Raw genomic sequence first — 22,196 nt, 5'->3', positions numbered from 1 at the left:
GGGAAGGTAAGAGAACACAAAATGCATTTGAACAGATTTCTTGGTATCCCTGTGTTCATGTTCCTCCTCACCCTTTCCTAGGTTCTGATCCGGTTTCTTATCCAGAGAAATGTGATTGTCATTCCCAAGTCTGACAAACCACAGCGTGTTCAGGAGAACATCAAGGTGAAGTTTCTATTAGGACTGCTGCCACCTTTTTACACAGGATAGGCACTTGCACCTGTATCTCCTCTGTTTCCAAGCAGCACCTAAGAGGCATTGGAAAGGGAGTGCTGAGATGTAAAGACTAGCCAGCACTACCTAATCATCCACACTTGTTCTCTGGGGAAAAGATTTTGTTCCTGCCAGGAGAGAAATGGGTTACACCAGGGTGGTCTGAGCTCTGCTGCCCTGGAAGGGGAATCCCAGCTTTGGACTTGCCCTCTGGGAGATGCTCAGTGAGCTCCTCCTTAGGGTGTAAAGGAACAAACCGTAACAGGTCTGGTGTTTACAATTTATGTCTTGCTTTGAGGCTGCAGTTCAGCTTGGCAAGGGAGGTTCATCTGGATGTTTGCTCATAAGGCCTGGCATCTGAGATGGTATCTCTGTGTTACTTTTCATTCATACTGCTATATTTTGGACTTATTAATCCTATGAACCACCATCAAGAATTCTTAGATGACTGATTAACTGTGAGGCAACTATTTGCAGTTGGTACCCAGTAGTCCTCTGTTGTAGCAGAAATATTTATTGCTGGTATTTCACAGAACCCCAGAATTGCCTTGATTGGAAAAGACCTTTAAGATCATCAAGTCCAATCATTAACCTGACACTGACAAGTCCCTGACTAAACCATGTCCCTCAGCACTATGTCTATATGACTTAAATTTGTGATGCATCAACTTAACCATCCTTAGCACCCTAAGTTTTTTTGTCTGTGTGCATTACAACACAAACTGCAGTGGTGTTTGCATTCAGCCACCCAGAACTATAAGACATTACTATGAACCTCAGAGAGAAAAGGACCATCTTGATTACTTCAAGGGTAAATTAGTAATTGGCTGAGAAATAAGAGGATTTCTTAACTATGCTTAGCGTGGATGCAGTATGTTCCTACCTCAAGCCATAAATGCATGAAGCACACTTGGTATCTACTCATGAACCTAAGTAAAAAGGACTTTTTTTCTTTTTTCCCTTGCTAGGTGTTTGACTTTGAACTGTCTAAAAAGGAGATGGATATCATCCTCAGCTTTAACAGGAATTGGAGGGCAGTTCCAGTGCTCCAGTATGTTTCTTATTATCCTTATTATCCTCTAGGCTAATCTGTATTTTCATCCCCCATATCTTGAAAACATACATGACCAAAACCAGGGAGAGCTCATATCTTGAACCCTGGACCCCAGGTAATGAAACATGTCCTGGAAGTTACCTCAGGAGGGGGGATTCATTCAGGACCTTCCCTTCAGCATCTTGGTGTAGGATGTTCTTGTTCACAAGCCTGTGTTCAAATTGTTGACAGCAGCAAGATTTGAGTACATTGGCAGTGTGTGTGGGGGTGGGGAGGGATGGGGAACTGCAGTAGGGAAATACTGCTGAAGATACTTTCCACAACACTTAAATAACCAGTGCTTTCTCTTCTCAGAGCTGTCAATCACAAGGACTACCCATTCAAAGCAGAATATTAATACCCAGTGGTTTCTGCGAGACCTCCACGCAACTCCTTCCAGATTAGAAGATGTATGCTGTAGCTTAGTCTTGATGAGTTCTTCTGTACTCGACAATCTTTAAGAGCAGTTACTTCTCCTCCTTGAGGACACCACCACTGGCTGGGCCTTTTGTTACAATGGTTAACAAAAATCTGGTTTTGATTAGTAGAAAAAAAGACAGTGTCTCTTCATTTCATTTTTTCCTTGTCTTCCTTAATTAAATACATTTTTAACAAAAAACTTTGGTTACCTACAAGATTTTTTTTTATATGTTATTTCCAGTGCAGATGGTCATACTGGCTCATGAGTTGCTCTCAAGGAATGCTGTCTTTAATTACTTTGCTTTTTACTACTTGTGATTTTTTTTTTATAGTGTGAATCTCTAATGCTTTAATATTTTATACAAATAAAGTTTGAATAACAACAAAACTTAATCAGCTTAGTAGTGCTTAATTTTTTTCATACAATTAGTTATAAAACATGCCTGAAGCCTGTTTTTTTTTTTTTTTAATTTTAATTACAGACAAAAATGAGCTTTCATAATTCCTGTACAAGGACAATGTGTACAGAGAATACTTTGTGGCTTATGCATCAAATAGGCTCATGCTCTAGCTAGAACCTAAAGAACAAAGTTGTACATATTATTCCACGTAGCCCTCCCTCTGGACAACTAGAAATTTAATTCTTGTGTGATGAGAGGTGAAAAGTTGAAGACAGCATCATGTACAGTGATAACACACATCAAAATACACCCAGCCAACCATAAGGGCTACCTAGAAAATCAGACTGACTTGCTCTGGAAGTCTCAAACACTAAATTAGATTTTTGCACCTCTGCTGGCAGCATTCAGAACAATCATTCAGACAAGGGTTGGCTTTATCTAAAGAAAACATGGAAAAAAAAAATTTTCTTTAAAAGCACCAAAGCAAACCCTGAGGTAGACTCACAGTTGCTTTAAAGTATTTTCAGATGGGTAATGTTAGGCCAAAGCAAAGGCAGGCTTGAAAAAAGGCTGTTTTGTGGCATTCTGCCCACTGACAAGGGAAAGTCTGGCTAGGATGCTGAGTGAGCTGCAGGAAAGCATGATCAGAAGTTAAGGTCACAATCTGGTATCGTCTGAAAAATCATCATAGGGATAACAAAACACCAAAAAAAAACCTTGCAGCGCTGCTGACTTGGTCACCAGGATTTGTCTTTGGTGAATTTTGCCAGGAGGTGGTGCCAGCTGGTAGGAACAAACCATGACTGCACTGCTTCACACCATTTCCTAGAAGTAAAACCAATTGTGCCCAGCACACTTCCACACTCTCAAGAAAAGGTAATAACCAAGAGCAAAAGAAACTTACCTACATCAACAAGGAAAAGCATTGCTTCAGTGAAGACGTCGGAGAAATGGAGCAACAGAGTTGTACAAGGCAGGAGAACAGGCACGCTTGCAAGCATACAAACTCTTTTCAGGTTAAATTAGCCAGCATCTGATTATTTCTCCCTCAGCAGTTCAGAAAGCTGTGCTTGCTGCAGCCTTCCCAGTGCTTCCCATGGAGCTGGCAGCAGCCTGAGGGCTCTCTTTGAGATGACCGTGACCTGGTTAGATCAGGGTGTTATATGCTGTGCTACTGCTACAGAAAAAAAATGAAGGGGATAGGAGGACAACGGAAAAGCCAGCAGCTCCCAAGAGGCTTGGTCCCCATGATCATCCAAGCCTGGAAGCACATCTCCCTGAGGCAGAAGAAATATGATGGCTCTCACACAGAAAACATTTTTCAAAGCAGGAAACCAGACAGCTACCAGAACCTACTTTGTTGAGCACACTGACTTCTGGGTGATGCACAGGTCCTGTCTTGTGCTGATAGGCATGACAATTAACTTTTTTTTTCCTTAAGGATATGTAGGTTAAAGCTGCTGAGGTAGGACAGTACATCAGGAGAAACAGCTTTTGATGTTCTTTGCAACGATGCTTTGTTTTACACAACCTTAACACGATTCCTACCCCAGTTCCAACAACTGGTTCATTCCTACTCATTAACAAACAGGGGGCTGCTGATGGAAATATTCCATTTATTGTGGATGCAGTTTCAGAATACATTGTTTGAACAAATCATTTTTATTGCAGCTATCGGATGTAGTTGAAAGACTCGGAGGAGCGTTTACAAAACCCCCAAACAAAAAAAAAAACCAAACCCCATGACAACTCACAGACAATGTCAGGCACAGTTTCAACCCCTACAGATAACTACTTGCATCTCTAGATGTAAACAAGATGTTTCAAAGCCAAGCAGGGGAGCTCATCTTTGGGTTGAAAGATAACATTCTTCTTCTTTAGGAAGAAATCAGATGCTGTAAGAGATGGAAGCGATGAAAGGGAAGATCCTGGTAGCTGGGATGCACGACAAAGCTGTTAACAGCATGCTCAAGGGGCTACTTCAGTTGCTCAGTTTATGCCACCCGTACACTGTAGGATGTAAATGCTAAACTGTATGGCATGTAATTCAAACCAAGCTGACGTCTTATAGCCATGTGTTGACTATATACATATGAAAACATCTGTAAATAAGATATTGGGGAGAGAGAGTTAAAAAGAAGCACTATAAAGATAGAGGTTTACTTCATTTGAGGTGGACGTAGTGTACGGCACTGATGGATGGCAAGACTTTGTGTACAGTCATTTGAAACAAGCTCCAACTGTGTTTAGGTTTTTGGTTGTTTGTTTTTTTTTTCTTTTTAATTATGGTAGTTTTATATAAATTAAACTACAAGGTTTTATACAAGTGACCTATTTTTGACCCTCTATACCCTTACCTTCTCTTCTTTTAAAAACTATACTTTCTTTTCAATTACCCTTTAACTGGGCAACTGACATTTAAAATTTTTTTAATACTTATCTCACCATACCTCTAATGGCAATTATGAAATCTTACTATAGAAAAGTGTGTGATTTTTGTCTTTATTTTGTTAAGCTGTGATATTGGCTAATTATGTATGTTTATTACTAAATATAATACTCTAGCACATATTGAAGCATTCTACCATTAGTAGTGCCTTTAGGCTAAACTTTGTAAAGCTATGTGTGTATATATTCTAAATTGCATTCAATTACTAGCCACTAACAACAAAAAGAAATATTCAGTACCGCTGTTAGCTAACATAATCATCCAAATTTAGGTATTAACTTAAACTAGAATGGAAAAATTGATACTTAAAAAAAAGTATAAAACAAAAAAAAAAATTAAAACACGTTATTGATGCAGTATTTCTCATGACATGGGCAAATTACAGAAAATATTAACATTGTCAACTAAAGATATTTCTTCCATGCCTTAGTCTAAAGTGCAGAAAGACAGACTTCTGTATTCCAAAAGTAACCATTGTTTTTATAGGTTTACTGCACACCTTTCTTAAGCAACTTCACTTTACATGCATTTTGGGTTGACCTATTACGCCAGTTGAAATCACTGTTCAGATACATCATTCTGACTATCAGTAGGAGAGTCTATAGATTTCACAGCATGGGTTTCTTTAGGAATAAAGGCTCTTGTGCAAAGGCAGTACTATTATGATTAATGTCTAGACTGATTATTAAATACAGTGCTAATATACATGGTTTTAACTGGGATAATGCAAAACGACATTTTTGGTAAATAAACATAAATATAAAAAGAACAATTTAGCACTTTTTCCTTTTTTTTTTTTTTTTTTTTTCCCCCCAGCTGATTGGTCCAGCGTCTTTAGTGGCCTTCTATGGTTCTTTCTCAAATTGTCTCAAACCTGCTGAGAAAGAAAAAGATTAAAGATGGCTTGAAACAACCCAAATGTTTCTCTAAAATATAGAAGGCATGGCTCTGGACTAACACACAGCACGTAAAGAATGCACAACACAAGCTGGATGCTGCTGTGCTGATGTACCCTGAATGTGGTTCTTTGGGTGGTCTCCAAAAGGACAGGCAGAATTTCACCTCTCTTGTGTCAGACAGCCCTGGGAAGCAGCTCGGGGAGTGTTCAGGAGCTTCCCAGCCAGAAATGCAGGGAGCTCAGGAACTTCTCAGCCAGAAATGGAGGGGGTGCTGCACCCAGCGCTCTCCCCAGCCACGCATGGGTGGCTGCCATGCTAAGGCAGGCTGTGCTGCAGAACTTGATGCATACCCTCCAAGTCCACATCAGGACTGAAAGCCAGCTCCTGAGACCCTCCTCCTGCAACCCCTCTGCTGAAACCAAACCCTTCAAGAGGGATCTGCTCCCACAGGTAACGGTACACAACCGCTCATGCCTTCCATGGGAGCAGAAATGCTGAGCGAGCCCGAAAAACCCTCTCCTAACAGCTCAGTTTGGAAAAGAGAACAAGGAAGACAATTCCATTGTGCATGACTCTCAACTGATAAGTTCACAGGCATACCATAGCTCTAGTTTCACACATGAATGGGAAGAAAAATGTGTGCATACATGAATGTGTAGAAAACCAAAAGTTTTTTTTCTATATTTGATCATTTCATTTCTAGTAAAGAGTCAAGAGATGTTGCAAGACATCTTAAAGATATTAAATTGATCAGTGAATTTCCATTCTTCCCCACTAGGCACATATTTCCTTTAATTTGTTTTATTTGGAGTGCTTTAGATTAAAATAAAAATTTTAAAAGTGCACAAAAGCAAGTAGGGGAATTTTGCTGATTTCTTTCCATACAACTAGGTTGTATTTCCCAAACTAGTAGTTTCAAAATGACAGTACAGGACTCTTTTTGCCTTGAAAATACACCAACACACAGCTCCAGCAAAAGCAGTGCTGCTGTTCAGTGTATCTGAACTCCATTCCTGTCTGGGTATGCAGTAGCACATGAAACTCACAACCAGCCAGAGGAATTATTTTTAAATATCAACACTGTTGTATTTTCATCAGGCTTCACCATTATGCAGAGGAAAAGTTTACAATCTGATGCAGGGCTCATTCTCAGTAGTACTGAAATCCTCCATTTCTGCTCAAACAATCACAGAATGGCCTCAACTGAAAAAGCCCTTTAAGATCATGGAGTCCAACCATGAACCCAACACTGACAAGTCCCCGACTAACCCATGTCCCTCAGCACTATGTCTACACCACTCTTCAATCCCTCCAGGGATGGGGACTCCACCACTGCCCTGGGCAACCCCTTCCAATGCCTCAGAACCCTTTCAGCAAATAAATTCTTCCTCACATCCCATCTCAACTGCCCTGGGCACAACTGGAGCCCATTTCTTCTTGTCCTGTCACTTGTTCCTTGGGAAAAGAGACCACCAGCAGCCTCACTTTTTGGGTTTCCCCTCTTCACTCATGAAAGGCATGGACAGCTTTAAGAAATTCCCATTTTGTCAAAATCATAGAGTCATAGAATCATAGAATGGTTTGGGTTGGAAGGGACCTTAAAGATCATCTAGTTCCAACCCCCCTGCCAGCAGCAGGGACACCTTCCACTAGACCAGGTTGCTCAAAGCCTCATCCAACCTGGCCTTCAACACCTCCAGGGAGGAGCATCCACAACTTCCTTGGGCAACCTGTTCCAGTGTCTGACCACCCTCACAGTGAAGAACTTCTTCCTAATATCTAATCTAAACCTCCCCTCTTTCAGCTTAAACCCATTTCCCCTTGTTTTGTCATTAACTGCCCTGCATTTGCTGTAATTAGATAAATGACCATCCCATTCCTTGGGCCTCACACAGTTTAATGACACTCTCCAGCTACAGCAAACATGCTATGTGTGTCACTCAAACAAAGGCTTTGCAATCATAGCTGGAGCACTGCTAGTCCTCAGTCCTCCTAGAAAGATGATTTAGGTTTATTTCTCAAACTTCATGTTTGGATGATACTGCAATGGAGCTTTTGAAAGGTAAAGGCAAAAAGGGTTGGGTTGTTTTTTTCCGCATCGATATTAGCAGCTGTAGAATTTTAGAACTCAGATATGCCTGGAGGAAAACGTTGAACTTGAGAAGAAGCTTATTTACAGTGAGGGTGACAGAGCACTGGGACAGGCTGCCCAGGGAGGTTGTGGAGTCTCCTTCTCTGGAGACATTCAAAACCCACCTGGATGCCTTCCTGTGTGATCTCATTTAGGTTCCTGCTCTGGCAGGGGGATTGGACTGGATGATCTTTTGAGGTCCCTTCCAATCCCCAACATTCTGTGATTCTGTGGCAAATTTTCTATTTAATACGCAAGTGTATTATTAGAATTACTTACCATTAGTCTCTGATTTTTTCCCCAGAGCTGATACCTGTTTGAAGAAGTAATAACCCATTATTGGAGTTGAATATGGGAAAACACAGCTATTTATAACAGTGAAAAAAAAAAAAAAATCAACTCCACTCAAAGAACAGATTTCCACACCAAACACAGCTCTGCCAAATAGGAACATGCTGCCCAGGGCTTTCTGTGCCTCATTGTACTTCCTTTTATAGATCAAAGGGCAGATTAGTAAGAAAAGACATGTAGAGGCCTAATTCCAACTAAGTGACCATATGAATAACACCTTCCCCCTAGAAAGCTTCCCACAGAGATATTTTCCTCTAACAATGCACTGAAGTGTTACCTTAGAAGATGATGATGGCTTTTCAACTGACTGCTTCTCCCAGAGATTACGTTTGCTGGATACATCTCCTGGTTTTAAATCCTGTATTTTTAAATTGATGTCAGAGAACAGAAACCATCATTAGTTCAGGTTTATTCCAATGTAGTAGAGAAGTTGTTAGAATGCGACTTCCTCTTAAGAAAAGCTGAGGAGCATCCACCAGTGGTAGATATGACATTGTCTATCAATTATAAAGCTATTCAGAATGACACTTCACACATAGTCACTCCACGTATATACATGCTTTACAATAAAAAACAATCCAAAATTCAAAAGTAGCTTCTCTCAGTTATTTTAATCAGAATCAAAATATTTAATTAAAAAAAACTGTAAAAAAAAAAAATAGAGTAGGACTTCTAACACAACAGAAAAGCAGATCCTCCTCTGCATTCTTAAATATAGGTTTCAAGATTTAACACTGTAGTCCTTCATATCCATTTGAATTTCCATTGCATTCTTTAAAACTCTAGCACGTACCAGTCACTAGGCTGACAGAAATAAATAGGTGAGATAAAGCTGTTAAAAATTATAATATTCTCTGAAAATGAGCGTACACAGAGACTTCAAGCAAAACTCAGTAGAAATGTCAAGCTGCTTCTTGGGGAAAAGCATGGCTACAAATCAAGGTGACATATGCTCGACCAGTAGCAATGCACCTGCTTAAGGGCAGATGGATTGGTATCTAGCTCTGTGATTGACAAACAAAAGACTCTTGAAACAATTTTGGACATGAGGACTCTCCTTTTCAAAAAATGTTCAAATCCTGCATGGTTTCCAGAATCTTGTTCTTGCTACCCATAGTTAGGTAGTTTCCTGCACGTGAGAATTTCTAACTTGGGATAGAAAAATGCCCAGTGATGAATGGAAATATAATTTCTGCAAGAGATATTTGCACCCAACAGAGATGCTCTAGAATTGGTCACAATTTACAGCCAAAGAGGGATGCTGATGGTTAGACTTTAGGTCAAATCTGTACTTCAAAAAGAAAGTTCAGCAGTAACAGAGGAAGGAAGAAAACAGCAAAAATGCAGTGGAGCTTATCACAAAACTGCTTGGAGTGGACATCATCACAAAACCACCTCCATAATCCTGAAATCATTTGGGATCTGTGATTTAGGTTCACCATAAAACTAAGTGAGATCTTTGCTCCCTCTACTTTCAATTGAATGTTGTTGCAAAAAGTACAAGAATCTTGATGGCCACAAATTCTGGTGGAATGTGGTGGGGATAAGAAGTTACTTGCTAAGAAATTCTAGGTTTCCTTTTGATTTATCCTGGTAAAAAAAGTCAAAATCACACATTACAGATGTATATCATTTTTCATAGTCAATGATAAACAGGTTTACCTGACCACCTTAGCAAAGAGACCCACAAAGAAGAATAGGAGGAGGGCAGGTTCCTTCAAGCAGAGATATTGAAAGAAGAAAGAACAATCTATTGAGGAAGAGGAAAATGAAGACATAGATAGAAACAGTTGGCTGAGGAGAAAAAAAGAGGTTAGTTTTACATTATCTAAAAGATGCAACTTAAAAGACAGACAGGAAAAATCTGGAGGCAGATTTCGTGCTGGTTTTCAGTGGTTGTGATTAAATACAGTGACAACAATGACTTCTTTTGTTTTTATATTCATGACCATAAGGACATAATCTCCATGTAGCTACCACTAAATACTGGCATTGAGGACGCCACAAATTTCAAGCTCCTCTTTGGGACAAATAGGAGTGTGAATTTAGAAAGTGTTTGTCAGGTTGCACCTTCTATAAAGGGCAAGTGGACTGGCAGAAAAATGCTACAGAAGGATATGGGAAGAAACCAGCTCTTTAATAAAATCCCAAAGTTGAATCATTAACATCATGAGTGATGCCCTGCCATTCTCTAATATGGACACCTACAGCTCCAGTTCCTCATCCCTGCCCTTCCCCACCCCACAGTTACTTGTTTTTGCTCCTTTCCACATCCACACTGCTGCTTCCCACACTCCCAGCTTATTTCCTTGATAGCATTTTCTGCTGATTCTTGCTGAAGTAATGGGCATGCTAAAGGGCCTTCATTAGAAATCACATTTAGGCTCTTAAAGGATTAAAGTACTTCAGTTGTGTTTAAAAATATACTTAGAAGATTTTTACAGGGCAAGGGCCAAAGCACAAGGTCTATGGCTGGTAATTCCTAAATTAATGGTAGGCTGTTCACAGGTGGTAAATTAATGTGCTTTTCTGAGAACTGTCTTTTTAGGGCACCTAAGCTTTAAGGTGAAAACTGCCCTGTTTCATCCTTCCCTCTTCTGACTACCCAGGAGTCAGCAGCCAGAGAGCCTGTGTGAGCTTCCAAGAGAGGTTATGCAACAAGGTTCCTCCAAAGACCATCAGCAGGTTGAGGAAGCACCATCACCACTTCTGTCCCCAGGAAAGAACCCACCCTACTGAAGGGATGGTTGTTGCAGGTTACTTACAGAAGGTTTTGGAGCAGGTGACTTGTTGCTCTCTGGGGTCTTGGTTAACCACTCATTGATACGACTGGAGACACCAACCTTCAGTCCAGCAGTTTCCTGCAAAATATTAAACATCAGAAGACTTTCAGAATACCTTTTGCTATGTTCTCCATGGTTTAGATTTAAAAACAAAGCCAAGCCTGAGTTTAATATAGAGGTCCTCACTGAGACTGTGGCTAGCTAAGAGTCATCCTGTGTGCTCTGAAGATATTGTCCATATGAACTACATGCACAGTGCTACTACCCTCTAGTTTTCAATAATGATAAATGTGGGCTGACAGAATTGTTTCCACTTTAGTGCTAACCCAGGAATAAACACTGAACATAGACCTGCTGTTTCTGTCATAACCTTACACTCCAAGGAGAAAAAAATCTGTAGCCTAAAATAAGAAGAGACACTAATCTAAGTTTACATTTTTGTTTTGTTGAACTATTTTTTTTTAAAGCACATAATAGAGGAGTTAATTGGACTAAAATTTAAATCATTAAAATAGATAGTTAAAAGATTAGAACAAATTACTGAAATTTCATGGCTATCTGTAATAACCTCCTTCAATCCACGGCACATTTTTTTGGCTATAATGAATGTTCATCAACTCACATCAATTTATAGAATGGAAATATTGCCTTAAGGATTGATGTAAAAAAAGATAAAGGTCTCAAAAATGCTTCTATACATTATCTATAAAATATCATAATTATCTTGCCTATTTAATCCTCCTCTGCCCCCCAAAAGCACCTTCCCTAACACAAAGAATTTCTTTGTTCTCCGCTTGAACTACCCAGATATTTTTGTCTAAGATATCTGTTGTGGCTCTGGAATGTTTCATAACTTAGCTCAGTATGTCACTGAATTCTTCTGTTATACTCAATATTGCAGCCACAGAGTTTTGTGGGTTTCTGAGGACCTCAGGGTCCTTTGGGATACTCCTCACCAGTGATGTCAACAGAACCAGCCAGGCTTATCCACAGGAACATGAATGACAAGGTCAGGTCCATAATTCTTTATAATCACTATGTGAAATTAAACACATACCTTATTTGGTGTTCCTGTCCCAGATGGTGAGGAAAAAACATTCCCTTTCTCCCACATGCTCTTGATATTACGGACACCCTCGGCTGGAACAGGAAGGTCAGAGGCTGCTGGCTTAGCTGGTCTTGCAGCCTTTGTGCCCTGCAGAAGAATTGAGGCCAGTTGGTGTTTGGCATGAAGAGCTGGAGTTGCAGGGTGGTTTGACTCTGGGGCAGTGCTGGGGAATGCAGCAGCTGTAAGTGGTTATAGTGATGATCACGCAAAGACAGAAAGGAGGAGCACCCAGCTCAAGAGATGCTAATCAGACTCTCCCCCTTTAGATTTGCAGCTGATCAGCTATGAAAACTGCAATCACTTAGATTTTTGCACCTGTTACATTTCTAAAGCTCACGTCAAACCACAGCTCTGCACACAACTGCTCTAAGGCTTTCATTTCTCCTCTTCCAAGTCTCAGCACCTACATCCTGTAAGCATGACCCTTGCAGGGACACAGCTAAGGAAATCCTGATGTGGAGGCAAGGGAGAAAGGCTGCTCTCTCATTCAGTATCAGACTCTGCTCCATCTGTCCCAGACAGCTTAACCTCACAACTCAAGATTCTAGGGGTGAATTTCAGCAACTATATACTTGTATATTTGGAATGAGATGGGTTTTTAAAAGTTTGGTGGATTGGGGTTTTTTTTTTTGCCAGTGTGTCTTTTGAATGGTTACCAAAAAATGCTAGACCAAACTCCTCCTGTTCCTTCTTTTCAAATTCTTGTACATTTTATACAACACAGATTTGAGGAGAACCACCACCTGTATGAGCTGAGGCTTTGCCTTTCTAGTTGCAAAGCAAGTCAGATTTGGCAATTTTTGGAAAAATCAGAAACTCAAAGGAATAATTTCAGGTCAGATGGGAGCTGTATACAGCTGTGAATCTGCACTGCCTGTCCCTTGTTGTAGAGCTCTGCTTTTTAATATCTAAGTGGAGCATAAAGACTCAGGATCTTAGCACAGCTTTACTGAAAATACTGTAGAACCTAAAATAAGCTGGTGGGTGGGCTGGTCCAGTGTTTATGAGTTGACAAAATCCAGCTTCACTATTACATAAATTTTTATGTCAGATGGAGCTGTAGCTCTAACTCATCCACTCTCTTTAAGGAGTTTAACATCAAACCCCAGTGCCAGTGCCCTTGGTCACTTTGGGGTGGTGGTTATGTCTCATCCAGAAAAGGTGCAGAGTGAAGCAGGAGGACAGAAGCTGTACCCTCTTACTTCAATGACATGGGGACTACTGGGTGCCACACTGACACCCATCTCTAATTGGAGCTACCTTCAGCTTGACGCAGGTGCTGGAGGCAAGCAGAAGCCTTCAGCACTGTTAAGCATGTGTCAGTTCCTGACAAAATAAAACTCTCCAGCACTGATAGGCTTCCTAGCAGAAAAGTTAAAGAGACAGTAGTCACAGAAAAAAGCTTTTGTTAATTGATCTTTAATTAGTGAAGTTTCCTTTACGTTAAAGGATAATAAAGCCTAACCAATCAATGCCTTAATGGAATACCTAACCAATCAGTACCTTAATGGAATACCATGCTTAGACTCTGTATGTGAACAAGAGGAGAAAACAAAAACCATCAGGGAATTAAGAAGTACTAGACCTTAATCACAGCTATCGAGGTAATATCCCTTTTTATAGTATTCTATTCCCATTACACTTACCAACCCAGTCCAGGTAGCCTGCTATATTAACCAGTAGCTTTCACATTGGCTGTACTCACTGATTTATAAAAACAGCTAAAAAAAAAAACCCCAACCAAACAAAAAAACCCCACACACAACTATTTTTTTTTGGACTATGAAAAGAAAAAGCCCTTAATTCTGGCTTCAAGGCATGTTATTAGCCACTACTAGTCAAAATCACCTGAGGTCGAATTCCACATTTTATTTTGATTCTGTTTTGTCAATGCTTAACTCCCTCGTAGTTCACTGAAGTGTCTGTCTTTGCTGAGGAATTTCACTCTGAAGTGCCCACCAGCAATGCAGGCCCAGTTCCTTGCTCTCCTCAATAAGCTGCTAAGTCAGCTTTGCTCAGGATGCCTATCAGCTCTCTGCTGATAGTACTCTCATCAGCCAAGAACACGATGTGACTGTCACTCAAGAAACACTGAGTCCTTCAAGAGCTACTCCAAGCTTACAAAGCAGAGTAAATTGTAGCAAGAAAGGGAAGACACAAATCTGAGGGTTTGTTCAGAGATATATCTAGATGTCAGTTATAGATGTGCCTCAAGCATTTTGTTCTTGAAGTCACATTAAAAAAGAGCTTGTGACCAAAAATCCCTGCAATTCTTGAACAGTAAAACACAGCTATAAGTCCCAAAAGCCATTAGTAACTAGAGCCATCATGACCTGGAATTAACTTACCTCAATTGCACTAGTGTATTGCTCAAGTCTACTGTCAATCTTGGAGACAACTGCTGTCGTGTGGGTGGGTTTCAGACCACTGTAGGAAGCAGAAAAAAGAGAGAAATTATTATTCCCCCCAATTAAACACTGTTTGTTTGACTGAACCTACTGTTTTATTGCTTTACCTCTTCTGAGCGGATTTGTTCAAAAATTCTGCTCTCTCCTCTATCTAGAAAAAAGAGAAACAAAAGCTGTAAGTTTAAAGTTAATAAAAAGGCAGCCTGTACAAGGCCAGGCTAAAATGTCATTTTAAATGTCAAAAGGTCAGTCTGAAAGAGTTGCTTTCCAACAGAAATCACCACATACACACACACAGGTTTTATAATTAGGAGCCTATTAATGCTACAGATGCATAAGGGTGGATATCTTTTCTGCATTAATGTTTGCATCCTGCATATTTCTTCAGTGCCTCATTTTTAACAAGAGAAAAAACCACCAATGCAGAAAGGAGAAAAGGGAAGAAGTTTATCTTACGAAAGGGGTTGACGTTCACAACACAACGTCTGACAAATTTCCTCGTATTTCTCACAAAAGAGCAAGTATGTTCCTCTTGAGACAGACAGCAAATTTAATAAAGTTCTTCTGAGTTGAGACAATCAGACTAGACCAGATTTGGAGCTCAGCCACGTACTCTATCTCATGCACGTTTTTGCAGGGCACTGACAATTTAATTTGAGCTCCAAAAAAACCAATCAGACTGTACTCTGCTCATGTTCAGTGGGGGCTTTGCTGAGCCAATATCTACCAGCTGTTATTATACAAACTGGTATCTTGCATTTCATTGTTATTTTCTACTCTGTGTGTAGGAAAAGATTGTAATGTTTCCAGGGAAAAAGAATCATGAAGTTCTCATAGGATTTAGATCAAATCTCTTGATAATTTGAAAACAAAAAGACTCCATCCCTGAACAAACGTTTAGAACATTTCATGATCAGGGGGATCTATTTGCATTCTGGGTCAAGAAATGCTTTAATCACCTTCCTCATATCTCTTCCACATTGCCTTGTTCCACTTCTTGTCCCAGGCTACACAGTTTCACTTAAGAGTAAAATATACACAAGCAGCTCCAAGGGATAGAAATGACTATTAATCAGCCTGGCTGGATTCCTGGGGATTTCCTGGTCTCAGTATGGGTTGTCCATTTTCAAGTTACTTTAACAGTGGCTGCTGTGGCATTAAAATAAGGCAATGACAGCCATTCCTTTACATGGTTCTTCTCAGTGCCCTTAGCATCCAGGCTGTACCAAAATACTAAATCCCACAGCAAGCCCATTAAAGGGCATGCATGTTTTATTTCTCAAGTCCATACAAACAAAAACTCAGGCAGTTCATTTCACTGCAGAATCTGCCAAACAAGCTCACTGGAAGAACTCCAGCTAGCATCAATCCAGCTCAAAGGCACCTCTAAAACTCTAAATATATATCTATATATACAATTTACAGAGTAATTTACATGAACAGTTTTAGTTGCCAGTATATGATCTAAATACAGTCCTGAGTGGAAAGATGGGCTTTGCTCAGATGTGGACCAACTCTTTTAACACCCTGATGTCACAAGGTGGCAGCAAGACACCAGGCAGGAGCTGCAGAGCCAGGTACACCCACACGGTCTGGGTCTTCCTCTGAAACTTTAACAGTTCACAACTTAGTTTCACCCAGAGGAAACACAGTTTTTTTGTCATAAAACGAGCAAGTAAATTGTTTTATTAAAAATGAATCAACAGATCTATGATGGTAACTTAAAACATGTCAACCTCTCCTCAATTATGGTACAGTAAGGAAAGTTTCCCACAACATTAGTTTCTGGGTTATAACCAGCAATGCACCAACATGGTAAGTTATACCAACAAGACATGCTGGTCTCTCCCATGTTCTGCATGAACAGATAATTCCCCAACTGCATCACTGAAACCTGGGCTGGCAGCAAGGACAAACAGTGTAGACATTTCACCAAGGACCAAGGGACAAGACAAGAGGAAATGGGCTCCAGTTGTGGCCAGGGCAGTTGAGATGGGATGTGAGGAAGAATTTCTTTGCTGAAAGGGTTCTGAGGAACTGGAAGGGGTTGCCCAGGGCAGTGGTAGAGTCCCCATCGCTGGAGGGATTGAAGAGTGGTGTAGACATAGTGCTGAGGGACATGGGTTAGTCGGGGACTTGTCAGTGTTGGGTTCATGATTGGACTCCATGATCTTAAAGGGCTTTTCCAATCGAAGTAACTCTGTGATTCTGTGGCTATCTCAAAGAACCAGGATTCAAGGTAACAGCATCATCTAGTTCAGATGAACTGAGATTCCACTTGAAATCTTACAAAAGGGACAGATCTTAAAAGATGCTAACAGTAGACTGTTGCCCCCTTGTCATAGTCTTCCTGTGTTCAGGAAGGAGAGATGTTTCTACAGAGCAGGAAAACGTGGTGGCAGTAGTCACTGGTGTAAGAGGAAGACAGGTTGGGAGTAAGACAGACATGCAGTATTGGGGCTGTAGTAAAAAGACATGGGGTCATTCTTTACCCACTGTAAACAGCGGTTCTCAGAGCACCTTCTTTGGTATTAGGAATAAATCAGGGATTGTTTAGAACAGGAGAGTGAGGAAGCAAACCAGAAAATATTTTAAACAGGAAAGCAGAGTTGGGAAGCGACCCTCAGAGCTGAACATGGCCCTCTTCCCAGGGAAGCACGTGCCTTGTGTAGATGGATAATACATTTTCTACACACTTATGTGAGAATATGTTCTAGAGCACCTTCCTCAAAACACAGCACACATGGAACAGAAGCGTACATTGAACACACTTAGAGCAATACACATGTATTCGACGTATAGGTCAAATACATTTAGACTGCACAGCAATATCTAAAGGTCATTTATCCACTGCACACCACACAAACTCCATGCAAAGTACTTAAAATGTTTGGCACATACAGTAAACAGTATCACAAAATAGATCTGTAAGGCAAAGCAAGGTGGTTAGTACGAAATGCAAGATATTTCCTCAATTTGAGACCAGGAAATAAGAATAATCTCTCTGCTGCATTCATTTGAACAGGACCTTGTTAAATAGCTTGAACTACGTTTTGTCACCATGGAATATTTTCCACAGAACACCAAAAAAATCAACCTCCTGGCCTCCAATTAAATTATTATCAGAGAGAAAGAACAAAGGATCTCAGGCTGCATCTCTCCCACCTGACCTCAGTTGCTTCAAAGTTAAGCATTTAGTAAAAATTAATTATTTTTGTTCCCTCTATAGTCAGTGGAGAGGCAGAGAAGCTCACCTCACCCTAAGAAAGGTGGGATTACTTGTTCACTGAGGGTGGTGCTCTCTCTTTCTCTCTATTAAATACCAAAGCATCTTAGATTACAAACCAAAATGCTTAGACAGACATCTACCCTTCTGCTGGTAGTCAGATGAAATGAAATCAATGGACATAAATCAAAATCATGTGGAGTCTCACACCTGATTAGGGTCTTACTCAACGGGGTCAACACATACAAGTGTCAAGGAATACATTAAGCAAGATGTTATACAGAGATCTATGTATGCTTCTATCCACATTCAATATTATATAGACATTTTGTTCCTTGATTGTGCAAAAAATGTCTTGCCTATTAAAAATGCACTTAAAGTGTGGGTGTTGAAGTGCACTGTCTTCCATCTGTACATTCTCCAAGAATAGAAACAGAATAGAAAAGAGTTAACACACAATCTGAGCCCATGCCTTGGGAAATTTAAAAACAAACAAACAAACAAAAACCCCTGAACTATTTCCAGTAAAACTTGTTTCATACAACGGTATTAAATTATTCTTAGGAATTTTAAACTGTGTATTAGATACTATGCTACAGAAAGGGTTGTGAACAGATATAAAGAAAAGCTCTTCTCAAAAAAATGGGTCAAGGAGGAAGGGCAATAAGAAATGCGTGCAGAAAATGGAAATCTCTGTATTATCATTTTGCTTCATGTCCACAGGCTGAAGAACCGAGTGAAAGTCCATTTTGAGTGACAGTCCTTGGGAGTAAAGTGGCTTCTCCTTATCCTCCCTGAGTGGCTCATGCTTTTTTGCTTCATTAAGTAGTTAGACTTTTTCCTGCTGTCAGCAGCATCAGTGCAGAGTGCACCAATTTACTCCAGTTTACATGCCAGACTAGAGTGCTGCCATCAGCACCAAAGATGATGGAAAAATAAATGTCACAAATCCTGTTCTTACACCACTCTAATCTTCCCTCTGCTCCAAGAGTAGCTCATGTAGGAAGAACTGATTGTGTGGAGTCTAACTCTTTCCAGTCACTGCTCCAGCTGTCAGGTATTGAGAGCAATAACGAGATGGTACAAGACAGGTCTTTAAGGAAATAAATTAAAAAAAAAAATCTCAAATCCTGAAAAGCCCTATCTTCCAGCTCTGTATTGCCTTGCAGAGAGTGCGAGCTGCCAAATCAGCCTGTGCTTCCCAGGAGACATTTTCTACAAAGACAGGAGATATTCCAGGCTTTCAGCTTCCTGCCATTGCTTCCTCCCTTCAATGCCCAACAGCTTTTGCATTTCTGTAGCAGTGCAGCTGACCCCCAAGAGGAGACTTAGTATTGAAATATCCTGTTCTCTCCTGATTAACCTGGAGAATAGTTATACAAGAAGTCAACAACACTCCTTCCCAAAAAAAAAAAAAAACATGAGGAATGAACTTGTCTAAAAAGGAAAATGAACAAAAATTACACAGGAAATCTCATTCTTCTACTACAGCACCATTTATGTGAACTAAACTAGGGAAAACATGATCTAGAGTGGAATGGGAGAGCAGCAGATGTTGTTCCAGTCTTTGTCCTTATTTTTTTTAAAAAAAAGAAAAGCCACAAGAGAGGGCAGAGGCTGAAGAGAAGTTCAGTACTACTGCCCACAGGGATTCCACCAGCCCTGAGAAATCCAAGCTGCTTCAGTGCCTGAGCTAATGATGAACTTGGCTTGTATTTACTTTGCATGCTTCCTCTTTGCTGTCCCCTTGGAAAGGACCAGCTCTGATGCTGTCGCTGGGAGGACTTCATTGTGCAACAGTAGCTCTGCTGAAGATTTGTCTCATGTTTCAGAGAAATACTGTATTTAACAGGTAAAACAACTGGAGTAGTCAACACTGTGTAGGCTGTGGTATATTAGAGGCCAGACTAGATAATCACAGTAGTTTTTTCTAAATATATGTATATATATAATCTCTGTGTTTGTATACATACATTTATATATGTGCATCCATGAGCCATGTAATCATGGAGATGAATTGCACATCTTGATCGCTCCATTCTGAGTCTGCATGTCATGCTAGTCCATGCCCTGCCTGATGGATAAATGCAGCATCCATAAGATAATATGCCACACTCCTTTTCAGTTTATCTCCCTTTTTTCCTTTGTTCTTGTAGTTCACTTGGTAAACGGCACACCCTACTTTCCTCATCTAAGTCACTCCCAGGAACTTCTTTCTCTTCCCAAAAACTTACAACATCAGGAAAGACAAGGAAGGAGAAGAAGTTGTTTTGCCAGATTGTGATCTAGGAGAAGACAGAATGTGCACAAGTATCATAGAGTATTTTAATACTGAGCCTCCCTTCTTTCGTTATTAATTCCAACCGCCCACCCACAATTGTACTTCTAGGGTTCTCACATGACTCATGACACATCTAACCAGATGATACATTAATCAAGGGAGAAAATACGTGCCAGATGCTTTACAAGTCAAAAGATAATTTGGGGAGCGCATAACAGGCAATAAGAAAGCTGTGTACCAACCATGTTAGACCAGCCTGAGAAGCCTGTCCAAATGAAAGGTAACAAAAATATACTGTCTTCTAAAGACTAGAGTTTGACATCAAATTTGACATCAGGTTATTCAAATGACATTATTCTCTCCCCAGCTATTGACCACAGAAGGCCAAGAAACAGTTTAGGATGTGAAATTCAACAGTAATACAAATATACTGTGGCCACCCACAGACACAGGACGGGAATATGTACAGTACCACCTTTCTCAGAGAAAGAAACAAAGGTTAAAAAAAAAATGTGTACAGAGTTGCATAAAACCAGCAGCAGTTATCACCACAAAAAAACTGGACATTGGATGCTTAAGGACATTTGGAAAATTCCAGCTTTCCTTTAAAAATACAGTAGAATAGTGTAATATCAGTTCAAAAGTTCTCTGAAAGCTATTAACCTCCTACCAAATCCAGTGGGTTTTTTCCCTGCTCTCCCCAAAATTATTATCTGTATCTTTCTATTATGTGTTTTCAAGTATAATTTCCTCTCTTCTGAGTAATCTCTGAACTAAAGCTCCAAATGTATGTCATAAAAGGCATCTCAATAAACAGAAAGAAGAAAAAGAAGCCTTCCCAGGAGGGATGGGAAGAAGCTGTACATTTACAGTGTCTGTTATTGACATGGCCTTTTGCAAACAAAATAGCAAGACCAGATTTATCTATTAGGAGCAAGTCATGAAGCTCGGCAATCTTTGTTTACATCTGTATGAATTCTGTCCTTGTATTTCAGGTTCAGATGTGCCTGAAAAGTCAAAGGCAAGTCCTGTCAAAATCCTTTGGACACTTTATTTGCTAGAACTGGACCCAAAACAGTATAGGGCTGAAGCTCCAGATTGGTTCAAAGTATAGCTCTCTGTGAGCAGAAACGTAATTTTGACTACGTGTGGTTTGCCACTCAACAAATACAGTTCTTAATCCCATGGAGATCCACTTCATGGTGGATCCAATAAACTCATACCTGATAACTTCCTGCCTGTTTGTTTTCTCTCCTGGTGCCGACTAAGGGACTTTTTTTTTTAACAAATATTTTGCATTCTTAAATGACTAATGACACAAAATGAGAAAAGGAAAAGACAGTTGAAAACAATTAATAGATCTGTAGTTTGAGCGTGAGCTGAGAAAGCAACTGGACTGAATATCAAAACAAAGTTCCAAATAATTCCAGTGGGGCCCAGGATTCCTCCTCCATGTTGAAAGGCCATTTAATTGATTTATCTGACTTCCAACATAATATAGGCCACAGAAGACCACTTAGAAATTCCTGCAGCAACAGAATGAGGGTTTTTTCTTGTTACGTAAGAAAATGAAATCCAGCCTAGTACTTCTAGATGTTATTTTTGGGGGGATTAGACATAAACTAGAACTCCCATATGGGGCAGTTTCAATTAATGATGATTAGACTGAATATACTTAAAAACAAAGTAATCCAGCAAGGAAGATAGTAATTGTGGATGTGGAAGGAGAGAGAGAATATTCGTGATCTTTATCTCCTCTAGTTCACAAAGTACTCCTATAATAGACTAACATCGAAAACCAACACAGTAATACCATTCTAAGTTTCCAAAATAATTCTCTCTTGAAGGTGAAGAATGGATATTTTTCCTGAACAAGAACAAGTAACTCCCAGTCTAGACTCTATTTTTAGAAAGGATCTCTAATTTTCAATCATTCCTATGAATGATTGGAAGTCTTTCAGTTAAAGGTTTCAGGTTAAGGTCTATTTCAGAGCATTGTCCCATTTTCCACACTGCTTTGGTGTTTGTCCCTTGGTTTGGGCTGCAATCACTGTTAGTCTTTATGTCAGTGGGGAGGTTACCTTGAGAGATGAACCTTTAGGACTGAAACATTTAAATGGCTTTTTGTCTTCAGATACACCATCTTCTGGCATTTTTTGACGTTTCTCAGCAGCTTCAGCCCTTCTCCTTTCAATTTCTTCCTTCATCCTCCTTTTTTCCTCCTTAAAAAAAAAAAATAGGAATGGTCACTTATTCTTTCAAAACTACATCACCATTACAGGGCTTTGCAGTCCTACAAACATTTGCCAAATTTTCTGAGAACAGATTTTTTATACCAGTCAAAAAAGTTCAGTGACCTATCTGAAATCTAGCAACGTATTGCTGCTAATCCATCACAGCGTTAAGGAAGCAGGGAAGGCAGCTCATCTGTGC

At 40.0% G+C, this 22,196-nt stretch overlaps 2 protein-coding genes across 2 annotated transcripts in view; one reads left to right on the top strand and one right to left on the bottom strand.

The window, feature by feature from the left end:
- LOC104522240 (aldo-keto reductase family 1 member B1) overlaps positions 1-1,664 on the top strand; it is a 9,082-nt gene extending 7,418 nt beyond the window's left edge. Inside the window, exons 8-10 of the mRNA XM_010164474.2 lie at positions 82-165; positions 1,182-1,264; positions 1,622-1,664. Of these exons, the coding sequence (XP_010162776.2) occupies positions 82-165; positions 1,182-1,264; positions 1,622-1,664 (210 nt within the window). The remainder of the gene's footprint in view (positions 1-81; positions 166-1,181; positions 1,265-1,621) is intronic.
- A 3,757-nt stretch (positions 1,665-5,421) lies between these two features.
- The window catches only part of CALD1 (caldesmon 1), a gene marked incomplete at its 5' end in the record, with an annotated part of 32,265 nt that continues 15,490 nt past the window's right edge, over positions 5,422-22,196 (bottom strand). The window contains 8 exons of the mRNA XM_010164473.1: positions 5,422-5,453; positions 7,886-7,919; positions 8,235-8,315; positions 10,723-10,818; positions 11,798-11,935; positions 14,197-14,275; positions 14,364-14,407; positions 21,845-21,985. Of these exons, the coding sequence (XP_010162775.1) occupies positions 5,422-5,453; positions 7,886-7,919; positions 8,235-8,315; positions 10,723-10,818; positions 11,798-11,935; positions 14,197-14,275; positions 14,364-14,407; positions 21,845-21,985 (645 nt within the window). The remainder of the gene's footprint in view (positions 5,454-7,885; positions 7,920-8,234; positions 8,316-10,722; positions 10,819-11,797; positions 11,936-14,196; positions 14,276-14,363; positions 14,408-21,844; positions 21,986-22,196) is intronic.

The sequence above is a fragment of the Antrostomus carolinensis genome, unplaced genomic scaffold (assembly GCF_000700745.2).
Source record: "Antrostomus carolinensis isolate BGI_N321 unplaced genomic scaffold, ASM70074v2 scaffold8273, whole genome shotgun sequence".
Lineage (NCBI taxonomy): Eukaryota > Metazoa > Chordata > Aves > Caprimulgiformes > Caprimulgidae > Antrostomus > Antrostomus carolinensis.
This window is presented reverse-complemented; position numbering and strand designations above follow the sequence as displayed.